Source organism: Cryptomeria japonica, chromosome 8 (genome assembly GCF_030272615.1).
Source record: "Cryptomeria japonica chromosome 8, Sugi_1.0, whole genome shotgun sequence".
Lineage (NCBI taxonomy): Eukaryota > Viridiplantae > Streptophyta > Pinopsida > Cupressales > Cupressaceae > Cryptomeria > Cryptomeria japonica.
This window is the reverse complement of record NC_081412.1, coordinates 345,041,244-345,064,570: the sequence shown is the minus strand read 5'-3', so window position 1 is coordinate 345,064,570 and position 23,327 is coordinate 345,041,244. Positions and strand designations below refer to the sequence as shown.

Genomic DNA, 23,327 nt, shown 5'->3' with positions numbered 1-23,327 from the left:
CCCTCCAATTCGAGCACCCCTTCACTGTTCGGCTCCATCGCGTTCTTGCCCTTGCTTTCATCGGGACCCCCTTCCCCTTTATTAGAGTCCTCTGAGTCCGAGTCTGAAGAGGCGAGCTCTTCGCCGACATCTTGGGTGTGTAGGTCAATGGTATATTTCCGCCCTCCCTTCTCCATGGAAAGGGTATTTTTCTTCCAATTGTGGTTTACCCTCGCGTTGATCAACCACGCTCTCCCCAGGATGGCGTCATAGCCTTTCTTCTTTGAGGGAATAACCACGAAATCTAACAAGAATGGTTGCGTACCAATCGTCACTTGCTGGGCCATCAACAAGCCGAGTGGCTTAATGCCGTGTTGGTCCGCTCCCACCAGGTTGAATGTGGGTGGCCATAGGGTGGGCTTCCCCAGCCGCTTCCATGTTTCTTCTGGTAGTACATTCACCCCAGATCCACCGTCCACAATGGTGTCCTTCAGAATGGTCCCACGGATACCCATTTCTACCACAGCTGGGTGTCTACCACTGCTCACGGCTAGTAACATCGGGTCAGTCGAAGGGCTGACGGAAACCTCCACCTGTGGTGTACTCTTCAAAGCGGTGGCGGGAACCCCTACTTGTGGTGCACTCGACGATGCGGTGGCGGGAACCCGTACCTGTGGTGCACTCGACGCTGCGGTGCTTTGCATATTGGTGAGGATGGCAGTCCTCAATTGTGGCATAGAGTCTAGAAGGTCTTTTACCTTTATCGGCACCTCCATCTGCAAGATTTGCCCAATGATGTTATTTTCCGCTTCCATACGGGACGATGTACTCGCCACCTCATTGTCCCGTCGTTCGGTCGTCATCTCACGTTCAATATTGGCCTTTGCCTCCCGTAATCTCTCCTTCTCCGTACGGGGGTCGGGATAAGTGGCTTTTTTCGTCTGGGCGCGGGTGATCGCCAGTACTTCTTTCTCACCAGTCTTCTCAGCCTTCTCAATGTTGACGAGATTAACCCCTGCCTGCGGGCAATTTGCGTCCTCATGGTCGCCTGGCCCACACCAACGGCAGAGGTGCTGAGGGGTGGCTTCCTTCGTGCAATCACGGGCAAAGTGCCCCCACTGATTACAGGCCCTACATTGGATAATTGGCCGGCCCTTGGCGTCATACTGGATACGGCTTCCGTTATTGTTATTGTTGCTATTCCTTCCGCCGCTGCGTCTGTTGTCCCGGTATCCTCCAGATGATGCCGTTGTGTTAGTCTGCTGGCCTGTACCCGCTGGTGCGGATGTTGTGGCCTGCTCCGTGAGCAACACTTGGTTCGTGCTTCGGGTTTTCATATTGTATGGGCACTCCTTGGTGGAGTGTCCCATCACTTGGCAAATCTCACAGAATGCCTTCTTCGGGCAAGTACCCCTTGTGTGTCCGCCACTCCTACAATCTGTACACCACACTTCATTTTCTTCCGTCTTACTTGTACTCCCTTTCATGGCTTTGAATTCTTTCAACATTCGTTCCATGTCCTTCTGGAGCGCGTGTACCTTTTTACCCGATTTGCCACCGCTACTGCTCTCCCCGTCAAAATCTTCATCATCGTCAAATGAATATCTATTACTTTTCTTCTTCCTTGATGTTTTATATTCGCTTTCTAGATCCATCGCCCTGTTATAGGCGTCATCATATGACGTCGGGGGTACAATCTTCATTTTTTTTCGTAGGGAGGATTTCAATCCTTCCACAAACCATCGTTTTTTTAAGCCGTCAGCCGGCTGGCTCTCCATTTTACCCAAGAGTTCTTTCAGCCTCCGACTGTATGCCCGTACTGTCTCCTTAGTACCTTGCTTGGTACTGTATATCTCTGTCACAATTTCGTTGTCATCACGAAGCAACCGGAACTCCTCCGTGAATTCCTTCTGTAGGGTAGCCCATGTGGCCACTTTTTGCTTATCTACATCGGAGTACCAATCTATGGCGACTCCTCGTAACGTGGCTGGAAACTGCTGTACCCAGTCGTCGTGGTCTATTACTCCGTTGGTGGACCAAATGGTCTCACATGTACGGCAATGCCGTAAGGGGTCTTCCTTGCCGTCCCCTGTGAACTTTGGCAACTTTTGTTTGCTCGCCATCCCTTGTCGTCTTCCTGGAGGCGGTTGTGTCTGTGTCTGTGTCTGTGTCCCTGCGCTGCTACGGTGGTGTGTCAAATATGTAACATTGAATGACTAAATTTTTTCTTTACAAATGCTTATTTTATTTAATTATTATTTGAGCGTGAATTAAAATTTATATCTGTACGGAAGCAGAACATACAAGCTTTAGAGTCATGTGCAAGCAAATTTCCTAAAAGAAAGCAAGCAGGCATTATCTTGGTGTGTCAAATAATTATTTAGTCATTCAATTGTATGTTCTGCTTCCGTACAGATGATCACCAACGGGAAGCAGGAGTAGGAGTGTGTCAAAACGAAGGGGAGGGCAACAGTACGGGTGTAGGTGCCACAGGCGACAGGCAAAACACCGTACGTTGAAGAAGCAAATGGTTTCAGAAGAGTTAATCAAAGTTAGCTTTTCATCACATTGAATATCGAGAAATACAACGTTCACTGACTAGGCAAGTGTGAGACAAGGTGGCATCCCAATCACTATTCCTCCAGTTAGACAGGTCCACCTCAACAACAAGGTTTCCCAATTCTAATAACTTTTTCTTGTATTTTGTTGTATTTTGACGGACATTATACCCCTTGTGTACATTTTGATCATTTTGAGAGATATATATATGGCACTGATTTCTCTGATTCACATGTGATGTGTTATGGATGATGATTTATGATATGCATTGATATGATGTTGCGATGATGATGATGTAATGCTTAGATAGTAATGCTTTTGATTTTGATTATGATTTCATTGATGTATGATGTGAGATGTATCAAAATGTTGTACAAATAATACATGTTTTTTGGTATTGATTTTTGGTATTGAGATGTATCCCGTACTGTTGCCCTCCCCTTCGTTTTGACACACTCCTACTCCTGCTTCCCGTTTGTCAGATAATATGTAACATTGAATGACTAAATTTTTTCTTTACAAATGCTTATTTTATTTAATTATTATTTGAGCATGTTATCTGGTGGTGTGTCCTGGAGGTACGGTGTTTTGCCTGTCGCCTGTGGCACCTACACCCGTACTGTTGCCCTCCCCTTCGTTTTGACACACTCCTACTCCTGCTTCCCGTTGGTGATCTTCACTCCGTGGCGTGAGGGATAAGTTCCTAAACTGATCCCGAGTCTCCTCGACTAGATTTCGCCGTAACCTTGTTTCTTCTAGAAATTCTTCGTGGCTCCGCGTCCTACGATGATCTGGCGACGCGTAGAAATTTTCGTCGGCCTCTGCACCTTCCGTGACACCTCCTTGGTTCCCCTCGGGTCCCCCTTCGGCAGGTCGTCCTTCGGCAAGTTGCCTCAGCCTCCGTCTACGTTCTACTTGCTGCTCCAGAATCAAAGCCCTCTGCGCGGCCTCCCACTCTTTCGTTTCCGGTTTTCTATTCCTATCTTTATTCAATAGGTTTGGCATTAATTGTCACACATCTCCATAACTTTCAATTCTTAAATCAAAACATGTCTTTATTAATTCATCTGCTCAAGTACAACTCGTGTCAATGACACTTTTATTTGAAAATAAGAAGTTCACAGTTCAATTCCCTCCTGGCCTGGCGCCATCTCTCTCCGTGTCCCGTCGGCTGTTCTCCTCGTAGCGTTGCAGGATTTGTTGTCATCGCTCCTCCTAGCAATCTCCTCCAGGTGGGCCTGCTGTGCCAGCGATGCCTCTGCAAGCAACCGGGGGAGGTGGTTCATCAACCGGTTTACTGTCGGGCTAACCTCCAGCGCTGTCCACACGGCACTTGGTGGGATTTCTACCCTACCTGGAGCAAAATTGAAAATTCTCGCGTTGCCGTGTCTTCTCCCGTATAAAGTTCTGTCCGCGCGTCGTCGGCCTCCGGGTTTACTTCACCAACAGGTAGGCCCATTGTGTCTGTGCGCCATCCGTGTCTTCCGTTCCCGAGTTCGTCTAAGCAACGGCGCCAAATGTTTGCCCTCTCGGGTAAACGGTTAAATACAGAAAGTAAATGCACAGAACATAATGGAAATATATCAAATAACCAGCCTTTGTATTAATTCCACAGTCCATGTACAATAAGTGCTTATAACATTACATCTGACATGACTAACATGATCCTACTTCGAAGAAAAGGTACAAAATATATAATACCCGAAGGGGTATGACACAACCGTCGCGACTCCAACTACCTACCCGTCGGCCAACTAACTGACCGCCGTAACTCATTATTACCGACGACAACATAAACATAGTATAACAACATAACATAATGATTATTCCCGTCAACACTCTACACATTCATTCTTTCACATCGAGGATCGATCTGATTGTCAACATTAAACAAAAGCCACTTGCATATTATTTCTATTGAATAATATGGTTTGTTCCAAACCTTACAACTTAAGAGTCACATCTTTTGAAGTATAAAATCTAGAGTAAAGAAAGAATATCTTTTATGCAAAAAGTAAACAAGGTAACATTGTAGTTTAAAAATATTACTGAACTACAATTAAAATCACACAAATAGGCAGTACCTTCTTTCTGTTGAGAAGAGATAGATTTAGGAGTCTGCTCTTCTGTCTGCCAAGTAAGCATCAAGTTAGTTATTATTAAAATGTAATTTTCTTTAGCTGTAATAACTTTTGATCACTTACCACAAAAGCGTCACTGCACTGAATAGCAATGGCTTCTTCAATTTGTATTATTTCTGTCTCTATTGTATCAACCCTCTCAAGAACCTCTGGAGTACTCACAAACCGAACAAACCTGTCATTGAATAGAAAACAACCAACAGTTGTGATAATTATTGATCCTTGGTCAACTTCTTACCTAACAATAGAAAGAACTTAATGAGATCTAGGGCAAGATATTTGCCAAATCATGTAACAATATCTTTACAATACATCCATAAACAAGTGCTTTGTGGTTACATGTAACTTGGATCATAATATTGGTCAAGGTATTAAACGTGTCTGTTTTCCAAAATAATAAAAGCTGTCAGGGATAAAGATATGTCCAATTTAATCTAAAACTCACTTTGCAGTATAGCCTAATATTGTTGCATACAATGACACAACATTTAACAAAAGCATACCTCTCAATGGTGCCTTTTGTAAACCAAGTGGCATGTTGATTAGATGCAATTGGTGGTTCCAGTCTGATTGAATAGCCACCCTTAGCAATTTGTTCTTCAGCTGTCTTTAGGTGTGTGAGAAATGGTTTGAGCAACCCAGATGCCAGCTTCTCTGTTTCACCTTCAGCTGAAATAACAAGCTCGCATCTAACAGAAAGGCCAACACAACAAGAAAATAAAATTACTAATTGTTATTATTCAAAAAATTAACAAGATAATGTGTGCCTCTTTCAGTCAGATATGCACTTGTGTTATAAGATATAGAAAATTAGAACATGCTCCTATTTCTGTCCTTTTGTAATTACTACTTTGTAAAGACCATTTATCCCCTTTTTCAATATTGACTAATGCTAAAGCCAAACAAGAGCAAAAGGGTCTAGTTAGTCATTTTTAATAATGCAAAAAACCTAGACACTAAAAAACACATGCTGGCTGATGCAGACACAGCCAGGGGCCCCAACAAAGGGATGCCTCAACATGCAACCCTATACAATCACTCACAAGCACGACAGAGTGAGTACACAGCATAACAGAACGAAAACCATTATTTTAATTAATATGAAGGGATATTATTACAGATGATAGGACGATCTTGCCCTGATTTGACAACGAAGCTGATTTGACAACGAAGTTCTAGGCTCAACACAATCCAGTCTGCAGACCTGGAGCCCTCTCCTAACTAGCTAACTGTCTAGTCCCAGATAAACTAACTAGCTAACTCTACAACAGCCAGATTCAATTGTACATATAACCATGTGAGATTTCAAATTTCCCACTCTCCACCTTTTGCCTCCCAAACTCCTTGTTGCCAAAATTCAAATTTCACCTATTCTGCAGCCTACATTAACTCTTTTGCAGCTCCATACCCATTTTGACATCGTTCTAAGCCACAACATAAATAGTAATTCAAGAATCAAAATTCCTCTCATATTGCACACAAATACTCTCTTTGTCACCACTTATGGCCATTTGAGCAAATGCACCACCACACGTTTCCTTCAAAGCTTTGCACCACTACGGTCTTCAACCTTCACCTACATGCATCCTCCAATCCTACATTTATCGTACAATCTCTAGTTTTTATGCCAAGACTTGTTTTTGGACCCCTATGCACAAAATCTCCAAATAGAAAAGAAGTGAGCCCCTGGTCACAAGCTAGGAATCAGTGATAGAACCTCCCTTTCGGTCATGAACGATAATAACCACAACTCATCCCTTTGCAAGACCTTTTGCTCTTGTTTGCCACTTGATCCCTCCAAGTCTGTAAATTGTCCTCCCTTATAGCTTTAATACCTTTACTCCCCACTGAGTTGTGTATAGCCAAGTCCTCATCTAGCCATCTTCATCTTTCTCCACTCTCTCATGGGAATTGACACACCATATCCCATTCATCCACACCGATGTTTTCTTCCCTTGTTTATCCAACCACTTGATGACTGGAGTATGTGCAATCTACTAACACTTTGTCCTTTGTTGTGCCTTCCTTGGAGCATCTCTATGTGATCCTTCATCACACTCCCAACTCATTGTGTTGCTCCATTAAACACCGTCAACAAGCCCCTTTTTTCCCATCTCCTCTCCATCTACTATTGTGCATTCCTCTATGCTCCTTTGGACCAATACCATCATCAACTACTCTTCACCTACTATGTTCCATCAACATCTAGTCGATCCCCTCTATTAGTTACTCCCATGTTCAACATGTTGAGCACAATAGGAATTGCACCTCCTCCCTCTAACTTCTAACCATCATGCCTCCGAATTTGCACATCCTTCTCCTCTAAGACATTCCATGCGTCTCCTCTTATGTAAACTTGTATTCAACATGAATTAGTTGGTTCAATCTAGCTCTCCTCCTTTTTCCTAACCATGTTTCTTAGCCTCTACTCAACACCAGCTCCAACTATCTCTGGGACAACTCTTCAACCTTAGCCTAGCTCCTCTTGATTTCCTTACCTTGAGCTTCAAATACAAGCCCCAACAACAACACTTGTGTGCTTGCTCTACTCCCTTGTGCCTCTCTTGAGCACCTTCATGCTTTTGCCACACTTCTAGTGTGATTCTCCTTCCTCCTTAGCTGGGTCTTGCATGAATGGTGATTTTTGCACCTTTAGCCTATGCGCGTGTATGCCCAACACTTGTCTATGCTCAGACAATATCCAACCACCATCTCTCTACCGCACATAGAAGCAACATATCTTTAACCATAGGAAAAATTTCTTCTTTAATCTATGTCCCATTTGTGGGTACACCAACAAGACAAAAGTCCTCAAGAGACTCCCTCTCTTCTGGCTTTTCAACTTTCACCTAGCCCTCATCCTATATGAGGACCTCCTCTTCATCAAGGATTTTGCACAATCCTCCTTCCTTATATTCTCATGGCTTCTAGCTTTTCCAACCACCAAGGTTGCTTGCCAGGATGGACCATCTCATCCATCAATTCTAAGACCATCCAATCCCATCATTGCACCCACAAATTGATTTGGCATTATCTCTATTTTTTGAGATCTTCCCATATCATCTCTACACTACCACACTTTTTTCTACAATCTCTACACTCTATGTCATTAAGACCCTTCTGCATAAAAATGCACTCCATGCCAAGCACCTACTCCAACTCAGAACCTTCTTCTCATGAGAGTGTGAATGCATCTTCAACATATCCACCCTTTACATCAATTTTCTTTCTTCCTCTTGCACTTATCTCCTTTGCAACACATCTATCTTGGCCTTTAGTTTTGTAATCTTATCTATCAACCACAACTCTAGGTCCCTCTCCTCTATCATGGCTTTCTACAAAGCCATCTTCCTTCTACTTCATTCCCTACCCATCTTTCCTTGATGGAGAACAAGTGGCTCCTTGCATACCTTCAACCTATTGGTTTTTCAAAAATTCTATGATTCTATTACACAAAATAACATTGTGTTTTTTATCAATAAGACATATTAAAAATTTGCAAGACTTATATCTCCTATATTATAGGAGAGCTCCTATAAACACTCCTTTACATAGATGAATTGTTCTAAGTTCTAACCATAGTTCACAAACTTGGACTCAAAGAGTACTCAACAAGCCCAAAATTTTCAACTCGACGAAAACTCATAAAAACTTGGCAAAGACTTAGAAAAAAACAAGATTTATTGGAGGGGTGAATGGAGAATTGTAGAATTTTATAGAAAAATCCTTGTGAAATATGCATTTCAACCACGTTTTAACCTACCCCAATGCAATTTAATTCACGTTTTAACCTGCCCTAACACATTTTAACCCACATTGGCATGTTTCAATCCTGCATCACAATTTTTGACCTCGACAAGTTTTCGTCTTAAATTCGGCAATTTTTCCTCTACAACTCGTCTACATAGACTTGCGAATTAAACCTGAGAGTACTCACCCAACTGAAAAATCCTCAAGTACTCGACAACTTAGGGAGTACTTGCAAAGTTTTCTATCCATGGTTCTAACAACTCATATCCCTATACTCAAACAGCAAACTATATTCTACACATGATATGAACTTCATACTAACAAACCTAATGATGCAATACTCCTAACACCCCACTTCATACATCATTCTCCAAATGGGGATAGTTGGACTAACAACTCTTGATAAACATGTACAATACTTCATCAAAAACATAAGGTATGAGTAGGGACATACACATCTACTCTTGACAAGCAATAATGGAACTTGCCTCATTATGCTTCTTGGGTAGAACTAACCATACTGGACTTTTATCCAAGGATAGGAACAAGCACATCTAGCAATGGAACCAAGAAAAGGGCCAATGACTTCCATACAACAAATTTGGATAGGGATAGACACATTTGTTCATCATCAATCATAAATAAGGGCACACTTTAGTTCGCAACAACTATGATTGGAGACAAACACATCTAGCGACAAACAACTAGCCATTGTGACTGGGAAGAAACACACCCAATCACATATAAAAATTCTTGATTTTATTCAAAAAGTGTATCCTCCTCATTGTTTGCATGTGGAGGTCTTCAATGACTACTTCAAAAAGACATTCTTCATCATTCTCCACAACCAATGCCTTATCTATATTAAGCTTGTCATTGAGGAGATCCTTGGCATGTTGAATATAGTTAAAAATAATGTGCCCCTTTTTCTTTGCGATGGTAGCAAAAAATTCTATCATTGGACAACTAATTTCCCTTTGAAGCAGAATTTTTAACCCAAATAACTTTTGCTTTAGGCCTATCTTCACACTTGATGCTTGTGATCCAAACAAAGCACTGGGCTCATCCCATACTTGCTTCAAGGTCTTTGATAAATCATTATGCTATAGGTATGCATCTGCAAGTCCAAGATAAATCAGAGTTCTTTCCCTTTGATATTTTGTTGTCTACTTTAAGATCCCATCAGCATCAAAAGGTCTTGTTGTAGTACCATTCACAACATCCAATATATATTTTTCAACACGAATTAACTAGAACTTGACTTACCAAGTTTGGATGTCTTTACCTTCAAATTTCTCAATTAATGTGTTGTTTTCCTCCATATTGAAAGTATTTAATCCCTCTTTAATCAAAAATAAGATTGAAGGTGTTGAGCACCACCAATAAAGCACCCTGAATTGATTGGAAGCACTAATATATTTGATTCTTTTAAAATTAATACAAATTTAACATATAAACCTTAAATAAATATAAAATTACTAGTAAGAAGTTTCTCAACAAATCCCCCACCAGATATTTTGAAAATATTGAATGGTTTCATTGGATGCAATGATACAATAGTTGGAAGATGGGCTTACAAATTCTGAGATGGGTATGCAGACTTCAGCTCATCCACACACTCTTGCTACAACTAATGCATAACCTGTTTTTAAAGATTTTAAGGCATACATATCATTTGGATCTATTCCCTCAAATCTTTGTGGAAACTGAACATAACATATTCAATCTCCACCATGGTCAAGGATAACATTGAACCCCAAAAGCCTGATAGTAGTTTCAACACCAAGGGTGGCCCTACCAAAAAACGAACTACATGTAGACTTTGTCAAGAATCGAAGAAGGCATCAATGGGAATATGATGAGTTAAAGATGTGAATCAATGGACTTCCTAATTCAATGTGAAGCAGATTACATGCTTATAAAGCTCGAGAAGAGATTAAGGCCATGAAATTTGAAAGGATAAATGGCCCATTAAACATGATTGTTAAAGCCCAGGCAAGAGCATTCATAGCACCTACCTTCTTGTTGTCAACACATCCATACTGTTCCAACATGGTCACCTTGTGAATGTTTTGGAGTCCAGATTCTTCTACTAGCACAAGCAATACTCAATCACCACAGATGAATGCCTCCACACCAACTTCTCCCAATTGAGAAATTTAGATTTGTCTTTCATTACAACTAATTCGATAGAGGAGGCCAAATCTATAAAGGTTTGAAGGACGGGTTTTCCTATTGGGCATCAAGAGATCATCTATTATTATAAGCATTTTGGGGCAAAATGGACCTTGCCATTGCCCCTAGAAACTAAGAACATATAGATCAACATGAAATTTGTCTATTTTGAAGCGATTTGGCAAAAAAGACAAAAAAACATACTTCTCGGCAATACAAAATAGTCCACAAAATATTCTCTACACAATATCTTTTGGTGATGCACACAAATCACAAATATTTTTTATTTATTTTTTAAGTTATTTAAAAAAATTATGAGGGGCTGAGGGTATCCACCACGTCCCCATTGCATGCCAAAGGCAGGGTACTGCAAGGCCTACTTGCCCGCTACCATAGCCTTGCCATGACAAGGACAACAAGTCCCTCAAGCCTTGCCCAATGTATAGCAAGCTACAAGCTACGGTACCACCCACCATCCATGGCCTCTCTCATGGCAAGGGTGTTAGCCCCTTTTGGTCCACCCTTACATAGGGGTGGTCGGGTGGGGGGCGGCTTCAAACCCCTCCAAAAATATATTTTTAATTATATTTTTTAAATATATATTTGCAAACCCCCTACACGGCCTTCCGCATATATTTTTAATTATATTTTTAAATTTGCAAACCAACTGCATGGCCTCCATATAGCCTACCAATTTTAGCAAGCTTTTTGGCAATTCTACTATTCTAATAACTCCTTCAAACTTAGTTGTACCTTCGAATTTAGCAAAGATTCTGAATCTAGCAAGTTCCTCCATATTTGACGCTATGCTATGAAATTTGGTGGTTACGTGATAAACTTAATAGATCGAACGAATTTTTTTCACCCCCTTCACCATTGGAGATTTGTTTTTTGAATCTTATCTTCAAAGGCTCCGTTCTTGCTTACACAGGCTCCATTTTCTAATCTTTTTCTTAAACAAAGTAAAATTTCATTCCCTTCATGGCGATGCAAATAATTTTCAGTTTGGACTTCTACACTTTTCAAATTTTCAGGATTTTCAATGATCTTGTTGTGAAATTCTAGTTTTGGAAACTTGGAAGGGCCATAACTTTTGCATATGAACTTCTTTTTTAGTCCTTTTTTTTTTTAAATGTGTATTTTGACTCGTACTTTGAAAGAGTTCCTTTTATTTTCTCTCATCTTCTAGCAAAATTGTTTTTCAACATGTGATCAATTTTGAACATTGTAAGAATCTATTGAATACAATTTTTTTATTTGTAAATGCACTAAAATAAAGTGCCACATACAATACTTATATTTAGGTGATCTAGCACATCATGTTGTGTCATCTTTGTACTCGCACTACTTTGTAAAGTGCCATGGAGAGCTCGTTGTGTGTGCCTTGTTTTTTTGTTTTTTTTGCAGTCTTTATAGCAACATCCATTAGAGAGACCCTAGTGTGGTTGCAAGTACTATTTTGTGCATCTTCTAAAGTTGCTTCTTCATCTTCTTGCACTACATTGTAACCCAATTTAAGAAGCTACCATCTTTTCCCTTTTTAGCATTATGGAGGGTATCATACTCTTTGTGCCAATGCTTACTTGGTTTCCTTTTGGAGTCAGTTGTGTATCTAGTTTTTGCTCCATGTACTAAGAAGATGCAATAGCTAGTTGCTTACGCATTTTGGTGATGGAACTGATACCATATAGCCACCCTTGCACTCCTTTTTATGGAGGTGACTTTCCATCTTTAGTTGATAGATATTCTTGAGATTATTAGCACCTAAATTTTTCAACAGCCAGATTATTACCTTGTTGCAACTTGCAGTATATTGGTGAGAATTCACTATTTGAGCATTGTGTAGTGTCATTGGGGTCACTCGTGCTAATTAATGTGCCATATGTATTTTCATCTATCAAATTGTTGCCTTGTTTTCCATTTGTGCATTGTTTGAGTAGGGTTGTTGGGGTCACTCATGCAAAATTGTGTCTCTTTGAACTTGATCATTATCCTAGTTCCAAAGGAGATTCTTCAATTTCAGCCATATAGCAATTGTTTTCTTATGGTTGTTTCCAACTTCTCTATGCTTAAAGGAAGTTCTTTATGTTCCTAGTCATTCTAGAACATCTATTGTATCTTTGTGATGGAAGTAATCACTGGGGGGTCATGTTATGTCCTCCTTCCTTCTTTCACTTGTACATGTTTTCTTTGCATGTTTACTCTCTTTTGGGGGGGAGTTTTTTCCTAAATATTTTCTTCTTTCCTCCATTTGTGAGAGATATTGTATACATGGGTACCTCATTAGACACAATAGTCGAGGCCCATCTTTGCATTTGTTTGTTCCTTCCTCATTTGCACTTAAGCAAGAGTGTTGGTGTGAATAAAATTATTCCTTAACCCATTTCCCTCTTGGATCTTATTCACTCATAGGTCATTTACTTAGAGCACATTTAGTATAATTATCTTTTTGTCTCTTGTCATATGATTATGACACTTGTCATAAACCTATTTTCTCCTATCTCTCATCTTGGCCTATATAACCAAGGTTTCTCTATGTACAACACACAACAATTGTATTGCATTTTTTGTATAGATTAATATTATTCTATCATTGATCTTCTTTGATTCTTGTGTTTAGCTCTTAGGCATCTTGATCATAGGATAGCTATCTCAATAGCCAAACCTAACATAAAATGATATTGCTCCTATGAAATCATTAGGGCTTAGGTGGTGCCCTAAAAAAAAACTAACTCAAAGGTCTCATCAAAGACCATTGTTCTACCTTTATTGGAATTTAAGAAACCAAACTAGATAAAATAAACATGATTGACTATTTGTCATAACCCTCCTCCTGAACTATCATTTATATTTGGCTGATTATGCTAATGATTAGATTAATAGATGATGGAATTAATTAGATGTGCGGTAGAGGTACTAATTTGTCAAAAGAGATATTTTAATTAATGTGGAGAAACAAAATAATTTTGAGGATTGATTTGAAACAGTTCATGTATGACATTTAAATTAGACTTTTATTTTGAGGTGAAAAATAAACCTAATATTGAAAAAGGTATGTCGATTCCAATTTGCATGAGGGGATTTATCATTGGATTTATAAATTAATATTACTTAGTTGTGCAAAATTGGAAAATTTAAGAAATAAAATTTAAAGAATTATTCAAATTAGGTGTGCATGTCGGTGTGAAGTTTTTAAGAGAGTTAATAATTATTTTTAGAGGGAATTTCTATTGTAATACTACAAAGAACTATAGCAAGAAATTTGAATTTTCTTTAAAAAGATGATTTTGAATTAATTATAAATCTAATAAAATTCACTTAAATGAACTGACCATGCAAATAGAAAGTAAAAGAGAAATAATGTAATAAGGGAGCAAATTATGCATGAAAAACAAGACAAATGATAAAAGAAAGAGAGACCTTTAGAAAAGATATACATGGGCATTGAAATGATTTTTGAAAGGAAGAGGAAAACAAAAGTATAGTGCAAGTCTTGGAAGATATATAGAAGCTGTTGAGGAACACCCTTGAGCTACAGGGATGAGACACTGACCTGGAGGGAGACACATTTAAGCTGAGAGCTAAAGAAAGCAAGCTTCAGTTAGGTTTTAGCATCAGAAAAAGGTATGAATTTAGTTCATTTAATAATCTGTATGCATTTAATTAATACCCATCTGTATTCAAAGTCTTCTCCTTTAATTTAATTTCCCTACAATCTGTTTAGCCAAACTTGCCTATAGCCCAAGCAGCAATATACAAAAGAAGGATTGTTTATAAACGTCACAACTGTGATGTCTGCAACTTTCATGTATACCATATGTCTCAACTTTCTCTAGCTACTATTTTGTCAAGCTAAATTTCCTTCGGATAATCTACTAAATAGCATTGCAGTCTACTGTTTGTAGCCTGTATGGAAATATGTATTTAGGGTCATTTTTAAATTTGCCATTATAAATATTTATCAAGAATCTTAAAACCAACATGCTTTGATGATTGTTTATTCTCTGGAGCTATGATTTCCAAGGCATCTCTAAATGTGCGTGCTTATTAATCATGTATATAGTTCTGCCAACTTGTCAAACTATCATTCTATTGACTGCCTATTTGAGCTTTTATGCCAGTTGGCCTACACATGCTACATATGACTTTTCATGTAGGTCTACCAAGCTGGTTAACTATAAGTTTATGTTAAACTCCCTCTAGCCTTAATATCTCTGTTCAATGGTTTTTAATCTTCCACACGACGTTCTCTGTGATCGACCCTCTGTTAAAACCTGCTAGCTGCACATGCTATGTGTTGGTTCCAAAAATTAATTGTCTTTTTAGCATTCTTTTCTACTCGCATGGCAATTTCTAACCCTCAATCTTTTTGTAGCATCATGTAAATAGTTTTGCAACCTATGAGTTGTTTGCAAGAAATTATTTTCTTTAGATTACCTTGTTCATTTGTAAAATAATCAAAGAATACTTATTGCATGAACATATTTTCTTTCTTCAATATTTATAAATAACAAAACTCATTTTTAGCAAAGGAATGTAAGGGATCATCATTTGGTGATAGATTTGTCGACTATAGCCCAGCCACGTGACATTAAGAAATTTGATCTACAGCCAATTGATATTATGTTGCTTTGGTTGCAGATTTTAAAATAGTTGGATCTGTGTTTTAAACAGTCCCCCAACACTTATAAAACTACATCCCACATGCTTTATGTTGAGAACAAAAAAAAAAAGGTTTATATATTTTCCTTCTATTACGTTAGGAGAAAAGAAAAAGGAGCTCAGATTGTACAGCAATCAGTGGCCTACACCTAGTTCATACATTTTGAATAGTTATAACAGTCTCTGTCACAATTATTAAGTTTGTTCTGTAATAGTCCATGTTGCATGTATTAAGTTTGTTCTATAGCAGTCTCTGCCACATATTTACAAGAATAACTTAGTCTTTTAAATTAATGTAAAGAATAATCCCACATGCATGGATAAAGTAAACAAGTTGCTAAATAAATATAAAACCACATTTTACCCAATATTGCTGAATCAAATGCAAATAAATAAATTGATCTTAACAAGTTGAAATCTTCTTTCCATAACATCATTGCTTACCTAGTGGGTAGCAGTAAATAGGCAACTATCCAAGGAAGCGGTAGCCTAGAAAGGGTTGCATACCCACTTTTATTCAACTTATTCAAACCTTTAAAATCCTTTTGAAACCTTACAAAATTAGAATACCAGAACTACATATTTATACACATTGATTGCACCAAACATGGATATGTAAGCTATTTGGGTAAAGGAAGGATGTTCATGTTGTGACGTTTTCACAATCGCCCCATTGCAAATAGGGACCCCTTGCAATTTTGGTCCTCTTGGTCTTTTGGTTGTGGTTCTTTGGGTCTTTTCACAACAATCCCTTTTGTCTCCCCAGTTTGCAAGTGTTTTGATAAATTTTGATCAAGTCTGCAAGTCGTTTGAGCAAATTTGGCTAAGTCTAGAGCCTGTTGTGTCTATTTTAGGTTTTGCCCTTCAAACTTAGGTGTGAGGTCTGTTCCTTAGGGTTTGGAAAATCTGAACGTTGCAATGAAGTCAGAGCCCTTCAAGGAAGCCACCAATGAAATTTGAGCAAATTTTGAGCACTTCCTATTTTTAGTAAGTTTCACTACGTCTCAGATTGTCTTTTATTTGGCCAAAACTCAAACTTACTATTTTCAGTAGTTTCTATTTTTTAGTAAATCTATTTTTAGTAAGTGTCACCCTGTCCCAGTTTGCCCAAATTTGATGTTTTAAAGTACTTACTATTTTTAGTAAGTCTATTTTTGTCAAGTCCACCTCAAGCAATGGTCATGACACTGAAGGCAGAGCATTCCCGAAAAATCTTTATCTAAATCCGAAAAGTTGGAAAAGAAGGCAGTTGATCAAAGAAACGGCTAAGTATGAAGTTCTTTCTTGAAGTGGAAAAAGCATTGAAAATCATTCCAAGGCAGAGAAATTCACTTCATTCCAAAAAAATGGCATCCCAATTTGGAAAGGTGAAAAATGGTTGTCTGGAAGAAAATCAAATAAATCCTTACCATGCCAAAAATGCATTCCAAAAGAAGATGGGTGCTAGATGAGGGTCTTGGAGGAAAATCCTCCACAACATGGAAATAGCGCTTCGAATAGAGGATGGGCACCAAATAGGGGAGATGGATGAATTTTCCTCCAAGTCTAGTTTTCCACCACGAGGTGATTCTAGCACCCAAGTCAGAGGATGGGTGTCAAAGAGGGGTTGTGGAGGAATTTTCCTTCCAAGCCCAAATTCTTGCACATTATGAAATCAGCACCCAAGGTTGAAGGAGAGCGCCAGAATGTTGAACAAGAGGAATTTTCATGTGCAAAGCAAAATCCGGTACCAATAAGAATTCCGCCCAAGTTAGTAGTCAAGGCACCAAAATGAAGTGGTGGAGGAATTTTCCTCCAAGATCAAAATTCCTCCATAAGGTCAAAAAGGTGCTCTAAGATGAGCAAGGGCGCCAAAGTATGGTAAGGGAGGAAAATGTTGTAAACACCAAATTCCCACACATGATGGTTTTAGCGCCCAACATAAGGAAGGGAGCGCCAAAGTGAGGAAGAGGAGGATTTCCTTCCCCCAAAGACAATTTCTTGCACAATTCAAAATCCTCCATCAAGACAAAATTTCTTCCCAAGGATAAAATTGATAAAAAGAATTCAAGGCAAGGAAGAAATTCAAAATTCCTTTCTCGGGATGAAATTTCGCCCCAAGATGAAGAAATTCCAAGGCACACAGAAAATTGGCCAAGAGAGAATTTTTCTCTCCTAAATTCCAGAGCTCAAAACGGAAAAAATTCCTAAAAGACAGGTGATGAATTGATTAAAAATCTCCTTCAGACAAGATGTGAATTAGAACGCAGAAAAATTCCTTTAGGACAAAATCTCTCTACAAAGATTTTCTCTCTCCTTGAATTTTGGATTCACAAGAATCCTTCAGAAGTGGAAAATATTGTTAAAATTCTTCCAAGATAGGAAAATCTTCCAAAATGTCTTTTGTGAGCCTGGAATGGAAAGATTCTCGTAAAGAATGAGTTGGTGACATGCAAAGAGAATATTCCATATTAGTGAAGCACAACCCAGATAATTATAGTTCCTATGACGGCGGGGTCCACTTGCATGTCAAGAATCTATTGAATGCATGGCGGCATGATGGCGCATTTATTGTTGGCAGGCGTTTGACCAAGTGGCGACTAATTCAATGCATGGCAGCCATCATACTTAATGAAATAATGAAACATGTTTTGCATGTTGGGCTAAATTTGCATAATGGAGCATTTATTGCATGTAGCTGATTTTGGAGATGGTGGAGCATTCAAAGAATAATGGATGATTTCTAGCTTGATGGGGCATTTATTACACATTGGGCGATTTTGAAAGAAGTGGTGCATTTAATGCACAATAGATGCCATTTTTGGGAAGAATGTAATTAATTGATAATGGGTCATTAATGTTTATTCCCACCTTGTTGCATCATGCGTGTGGAATCTTTTGGGTCAAACCCTAATTAGGGTTTGCATGTAATCAAGGCTAGAGGCCTATATAAGGGGGTGACCCCTTCATTTGTAAAGCAGGGGAGATTTGTATGAAATTGTTGCAACAAGTTATTGAGATAATAACAGTGATACATTGTTCTCTGATGGTGTTCACTAAAGTTATTTTTCAAAACTTGCATGGTTTCACCTTCCTCACTTAGAGTAGAAATTTATTTTCAAGCATTTAGATGAACAAGGTCGATTGCAATGTTTTAAGGTGAAGATCGCTTGCTCATACATTTTGTTGATAGATGATTTTATCACCAATGCAAGGTTGGATTGAGCTATTTTATGTGTGCGCTTAATCTGAATCGTGGGATGAACATTGTTCTCTAATGGTGGTCATCAATGGTTTAAAAATCCTTCACGAACAACCTTTGAAGATTTTACCTGCTTCATGTAGTTGTCTTGTAGTGGCGAAGTGAAGTGTGGTTGATCTCATCTGAAGCATTGCTATCAATTAAGTTCTTAGATTTAGCTTAGTCTTCCTAAACCCTTTCCACTTTAATTTTAGTTTCTTCCAGTTCAATTCGTTTGAAGAAGAAGCATCACAGAATTGCTATATCCGATGATGAAGTTTCAGCCGCAGCAAAGAAGTGAAAGAATGATCAAACGTAAGTTCCCTTGGATTACCAACAAACATCAAAGCCAAACGAGTCTATATCCACAGTAAAATCACTAGTACGCAGTTGGAACCTTGGAGTCAATGTATGATCTTGCAATCTTAGCATACATTTGATTTTAATCAAGAGAGGATAAGGTGACCATTGGGAAACTTTATTCTATGTTGGTGTGGTCACGAAGCACCCATCAACAGTTCCCACGCATGGTTTGAGTGTGTGGTCAATGTATTTCCCTCAAACATTAACAATTCAACAACATCTTCAAATTCAATTGAAACTAAACATATTACAAATAAATCTGATAATAAAAAGAATCTCATCTGAATTATTTGCTTCTCAATGAGCCACACCAAAGCTCCCATCTTGAAAATCTTTGGGCAAAGCACTATTGCCTGTCTCATTTAGACAAATGAGCCTATTTGGCTATTCTTACAGCCTATCTCATTTGGAAAAATGAGCCTGTTTGGCTATTGCCTATCTCATTTAAAAGAAGAGCTCGTATCTTATTGTCTAGGTATCCAGCTAATTTAAGTTTATTGAATCAAAATTATGAAATTGTAATGTTTTAAGCATAAAAGTGTTATGTTTATGGTTTAGATATATTTAATGACCCAAGTGGGTCATTATACTCTTGTAGATCTATTTGGAACAAATCTGAAGTGGATGTTATCTATGCTAATGGAGCCTCTAGAGGCCTCGTCATAGTTTGGGACACTAATAGTCTATGATTGATGGGCATCAAAGTGACAATTGGCTCTATTCAACTTTTAAGGCAAGTGTATTCTCGTTTACTTGAATTTTTATGCCCCCAACTCTCCTGCCAACAAAAGACAATGTTGGCTCTCCATTATCTCCATTCTCTTTCCAAAAAAAGGGGTGATGCAAAAATCAAAGATCTTTGCAAAGAGCACATTGAATAGTAATACAGTATTTCATTGGCTATGCTTCATGACATCAAGCCCTTTCAGAGAAATACACTTAGTCAAATAGGAGAGCTGGAGACGACTTCATCACTGAGAGACTAAACAAATTTCTGATTTAGGAAAATATTTTTAACCGCTTCCCTACAGTCACCAGCAAAATTATCTAGATTATGGTTTTTAAACATAAACCAATTCTTTTGGACTATGGCAGCAAGAATAACAAGGGCCTTACTGCCTTTTAATACAATGCTGATTGGACTCATTTAACTAATTTCTCCTTGGAAGCTGAATGCAGCTAGAATTTTTGGTGCCTCTTAACAATGTCCAAGACACCTGGAAGTTCAAAACCTCCAAATAAAAATCCAAACTGAGAAAATGAATAAGATCTATTTTATCTCTAATGTCGTTCCCTTTTGCTTAGGCTCAGAAAAATTGAAGCGTATTTGAAACAAAGCCCCTCACTGAAGCTCTGAATCAAAAAGAGATTCAAGCTTTGGTCGATTGCGTGAAAAAACTAGATTGGAAGAACAGGAGAAGCTCAAGACTTGTATGACCTGGATTCATGAGATAGATGCTAATACCAAACTCTTTTACCTCAAAACCCATCAAAGGTACCAAAGGAAACATGATCAAAGAAATTGTGTCGGATAATAACATAATTTTTAACAATGAAGAAATTAAAGTGACCACTCTAATTGTTAATTTTAGTAATCAGACTGAAAGGAAATAACAAAGAAAATAAATGCAACACATAACACAATGCTATCCTGGGAAAACCTCCCTCTTGGAGGTGAAAAACCCAGCAAGAAATCTCAGATCCAATTAGGTTAAATATAACAGCAAATTACAACATAGCCCCTCTAGGGCATACAAGTAACTTATCTGATTCACAACTCAGATTAGACTTGATCAACTTGCCCAGAATTCAGATTTCAAACCATATGGTGATATTTGCATGCCCTAGGATGAATGTCTTCAGGTCTGGAGCAGATTCAGCAACCTTGAATCAGGTTCGGCACCCTAGGAGCAGGCTTGGTAGACTTAAGAGCAGATTCGGCAGGCCTGAGAATAAGTTCGCCCGGTTAGAAGATGATTCACTGAATAGTTCGCTGCCTTAGATGATTAATTCGCTGTTTAGGAAGTTCGCACAGCAGAAGTAGGAGTATTCGCTTGGTTGATTATATTTTTGATCCTCAAATGATCTTACTTATATATGAGTTCAAGCCCACCACAAACCTTGGTCGGCCTTATTCATTTTGGCGCCAAGTCACAATAATTTGAATACTTTATTTACAAGTTACATCGAATAGGTCTTGACCTATTTACAATTTACAAGTTATATATTAATCAATTCGCCCTATTTAGGGCTGACCTATTTACAACTTACAAGTTATATATTAATCAGTTCGCCCTATTTAGGGCCTGCCCTTAATCAGATATTACAACTGCGATTTCTAAATGTCAAGGCCGACAGGCCACTTGACATTTTGTGCACTAGGTCGGCCCTAGAAGAGATCCGACCTAGCTACATAACAACACTAATCACTATGAAGCTCTTTATCACAAGTCAAAAGAAAACCCCTTCTACTCAAATTTCTCTCCTTAATCTCATTAATGTCATCACTAAGGACATTAACAATCTACTCTATCAAGCAAAATGGAAGAGCTCAGATATGTCATTTTCAGCAAGGTTAAAGACAAGGCCCTTGGACCAAACGGTTTCTCAAACTCATTGTACCATCAGTTTTGATTTCATTGTGGCTGACCCTCAACTAATTGAAGATGTTCAAAAATCAACTCCCAAGTTTTTGGCATTACTATCTAAAGAAAAGAATGTTGTCTCCTTAAATAGGTTTAGACCTATTTCTCTTTACAATTCATCCTGCAAGTTCATAACCAAAATCTTAGCCAGCAGATTCAAAAAATATTTGAAGCTTATTATCCCCTAGGAGCAAGGAGTATTCATTCCTAGTAAGCAGATATATGGAAAAATTGTGATTGTTTATGAAGCAATGGGTACCAGCAGCAAGGAACTAAGAAAAGGATAACCATTAAAATTAACATGGTAGAGTCAACCTAGACTTGTTAGCTCAGGTCTAGCAAGCTTTTAAATTCCCTCTTTTATTCATGAAATGGATATTTCATTGACCCTTTGGTAGCCCCAATCATCAGTGGATCTCAAATGATATTTTTTAAGGCCACCCAAGGCTTACATCAAGGTTCTCCTCTCTCTCCCTACCCATATCTTATTTTAGCTAAATCTTTGAGCAAGTCCCTCTCAACTGAAATGAGAGCTTCTGTCAAAATTGGAATCGAGGTTGTCAATGGGATCAAGGAAATTACTCATGATACCATCTTGTTAGGGGAAGCCACCAAGTTGAATGTTAGAAGGCTACTAAAAAGTTGTCTTGACCATAGCTGATAAAATCACCGAGTACTTACAAACTCATGAACTAAAAACCCTAGTGAGTTACTCGCCAACATTTTTTTGCAAAACTTGTGGCAATTTTAGTTAAAACTTTCTGAAAACTTATGATTTTTATTAAAAAAAAACATGCCTAAATGAGGTTATAAATTTGTTTTTTCACCTAATGTTATAAACCTTTTATGATTTTTGCATTTCAAGCACGTGATTCGTAACAATTGGCAATAATTTAGGGCATGCAAACCTATTGGGACCGAAGGACCCCAAAGAAAAAAAATATCATATTTTTAAAACATTTTTATAAACAAAAAGTGCCAAATACCTAATTTTTTTCGTAAGTGACAACATTGTGAAAATGGCATGCACCAAGAAGGTTTGTGTGGTCTCAAAGGCCTTAAATTGGGCTTGATGACGAGGGCTCCACCCCTAAACCTTGCCCTATATCACAACCCCCAGACCCCACAAGGGGCACCACTCCTCAACCTTGCTAAGGGGTTGCCCCCAGACCCTTGCAAGGAGTGCTACCCCTCAACCTCGTTGGGGGCATTGCCCCTCAAACCCCCATGAGAGACACTACCCCTCAACCCCATTGGGGTCTCCATTCACATTAGTTATTGGGATCTCCTGACACATAAGAAACTTGCTTACAATGAAGGGGTGGTGAGGAATCGGGTTATCACTCTTAAGTGTGCTGACTTGGACGTTATTTTTGCAAAACTTACCAAAAAACCTCTTTAGATGAGGAAACTCCTACATATGACATGGCTGGTGGAAGTGGCCTTATAACTCGTTTAAAGGTTGAACTTGATTTTTGTTCTATGATATATATTAAACTCTAATTTTGATTTATATATGGTGGAACTCAATAATATGTTTGACAAATTCAGTAGTATGTGTTTTTGAGGAATATTTTTAAAAATTTATGTATTTTCAATTGTTTGATAAATTTGTCGAGTTATTGCCAAGTTTTTGCTGAGCCCCGTGTTTTTAAAAATTTTGGGCTTGTTGAGTAATTGCAAAGTCCAAGTTTTTCAACTATGGTCTTGACAGTTTCTCGCTCACTTCTGAAGCTGTCTTTGATGCCAACAAATGTAGAATTCACAACATAAACACCTTTGCTGCTAAAAACAAAAACTTTTCCTAGATTCTTCAATTTGTACATGACAGTG

The 23,327-nt window shown here is 38.4% G+C and overlaps 1 protein-coding gene across 3 annotated transcripts in view; it reads right to left on the bottom strand.

Moving 5' to 3' along the window:
* LOC131045342 (COP1-interacting protein 7) overlaps positions 1 to 23,327 on the bottom strand; it is an 85,876-nt gene that overhangs the window by 46,225 nt on the left and 16,324 nt on the right. For all 3 annotated transcript variants that reach the window (XR_009105800.2, XR_009105799.2, XM_057978921.2), the window contains exons 2-4: positions 5,183 to 5,368; positions 4,743 to 4,854; positions 4,623 to 4,668 (exon numbers count right to left, since the gene is read on the bottom strand). Coding sequence is in view for 1 of the 3 variants with exons in the window: in XM_057978921.2 (XP_057834904.1) it covers positions 4,623 to 4,668; positions 4,743 to 4,854; positions 5,183 to 5,368 (344 nt within the window). In the remaining 2 variants the exon portion in view is untranslated. The remainder of the gene's footprint in view (positions 1 to 4,622; positions 4,669 to 4,742; positions 4,855 to 5,182; positions 5,369 to 23,327) is intronic.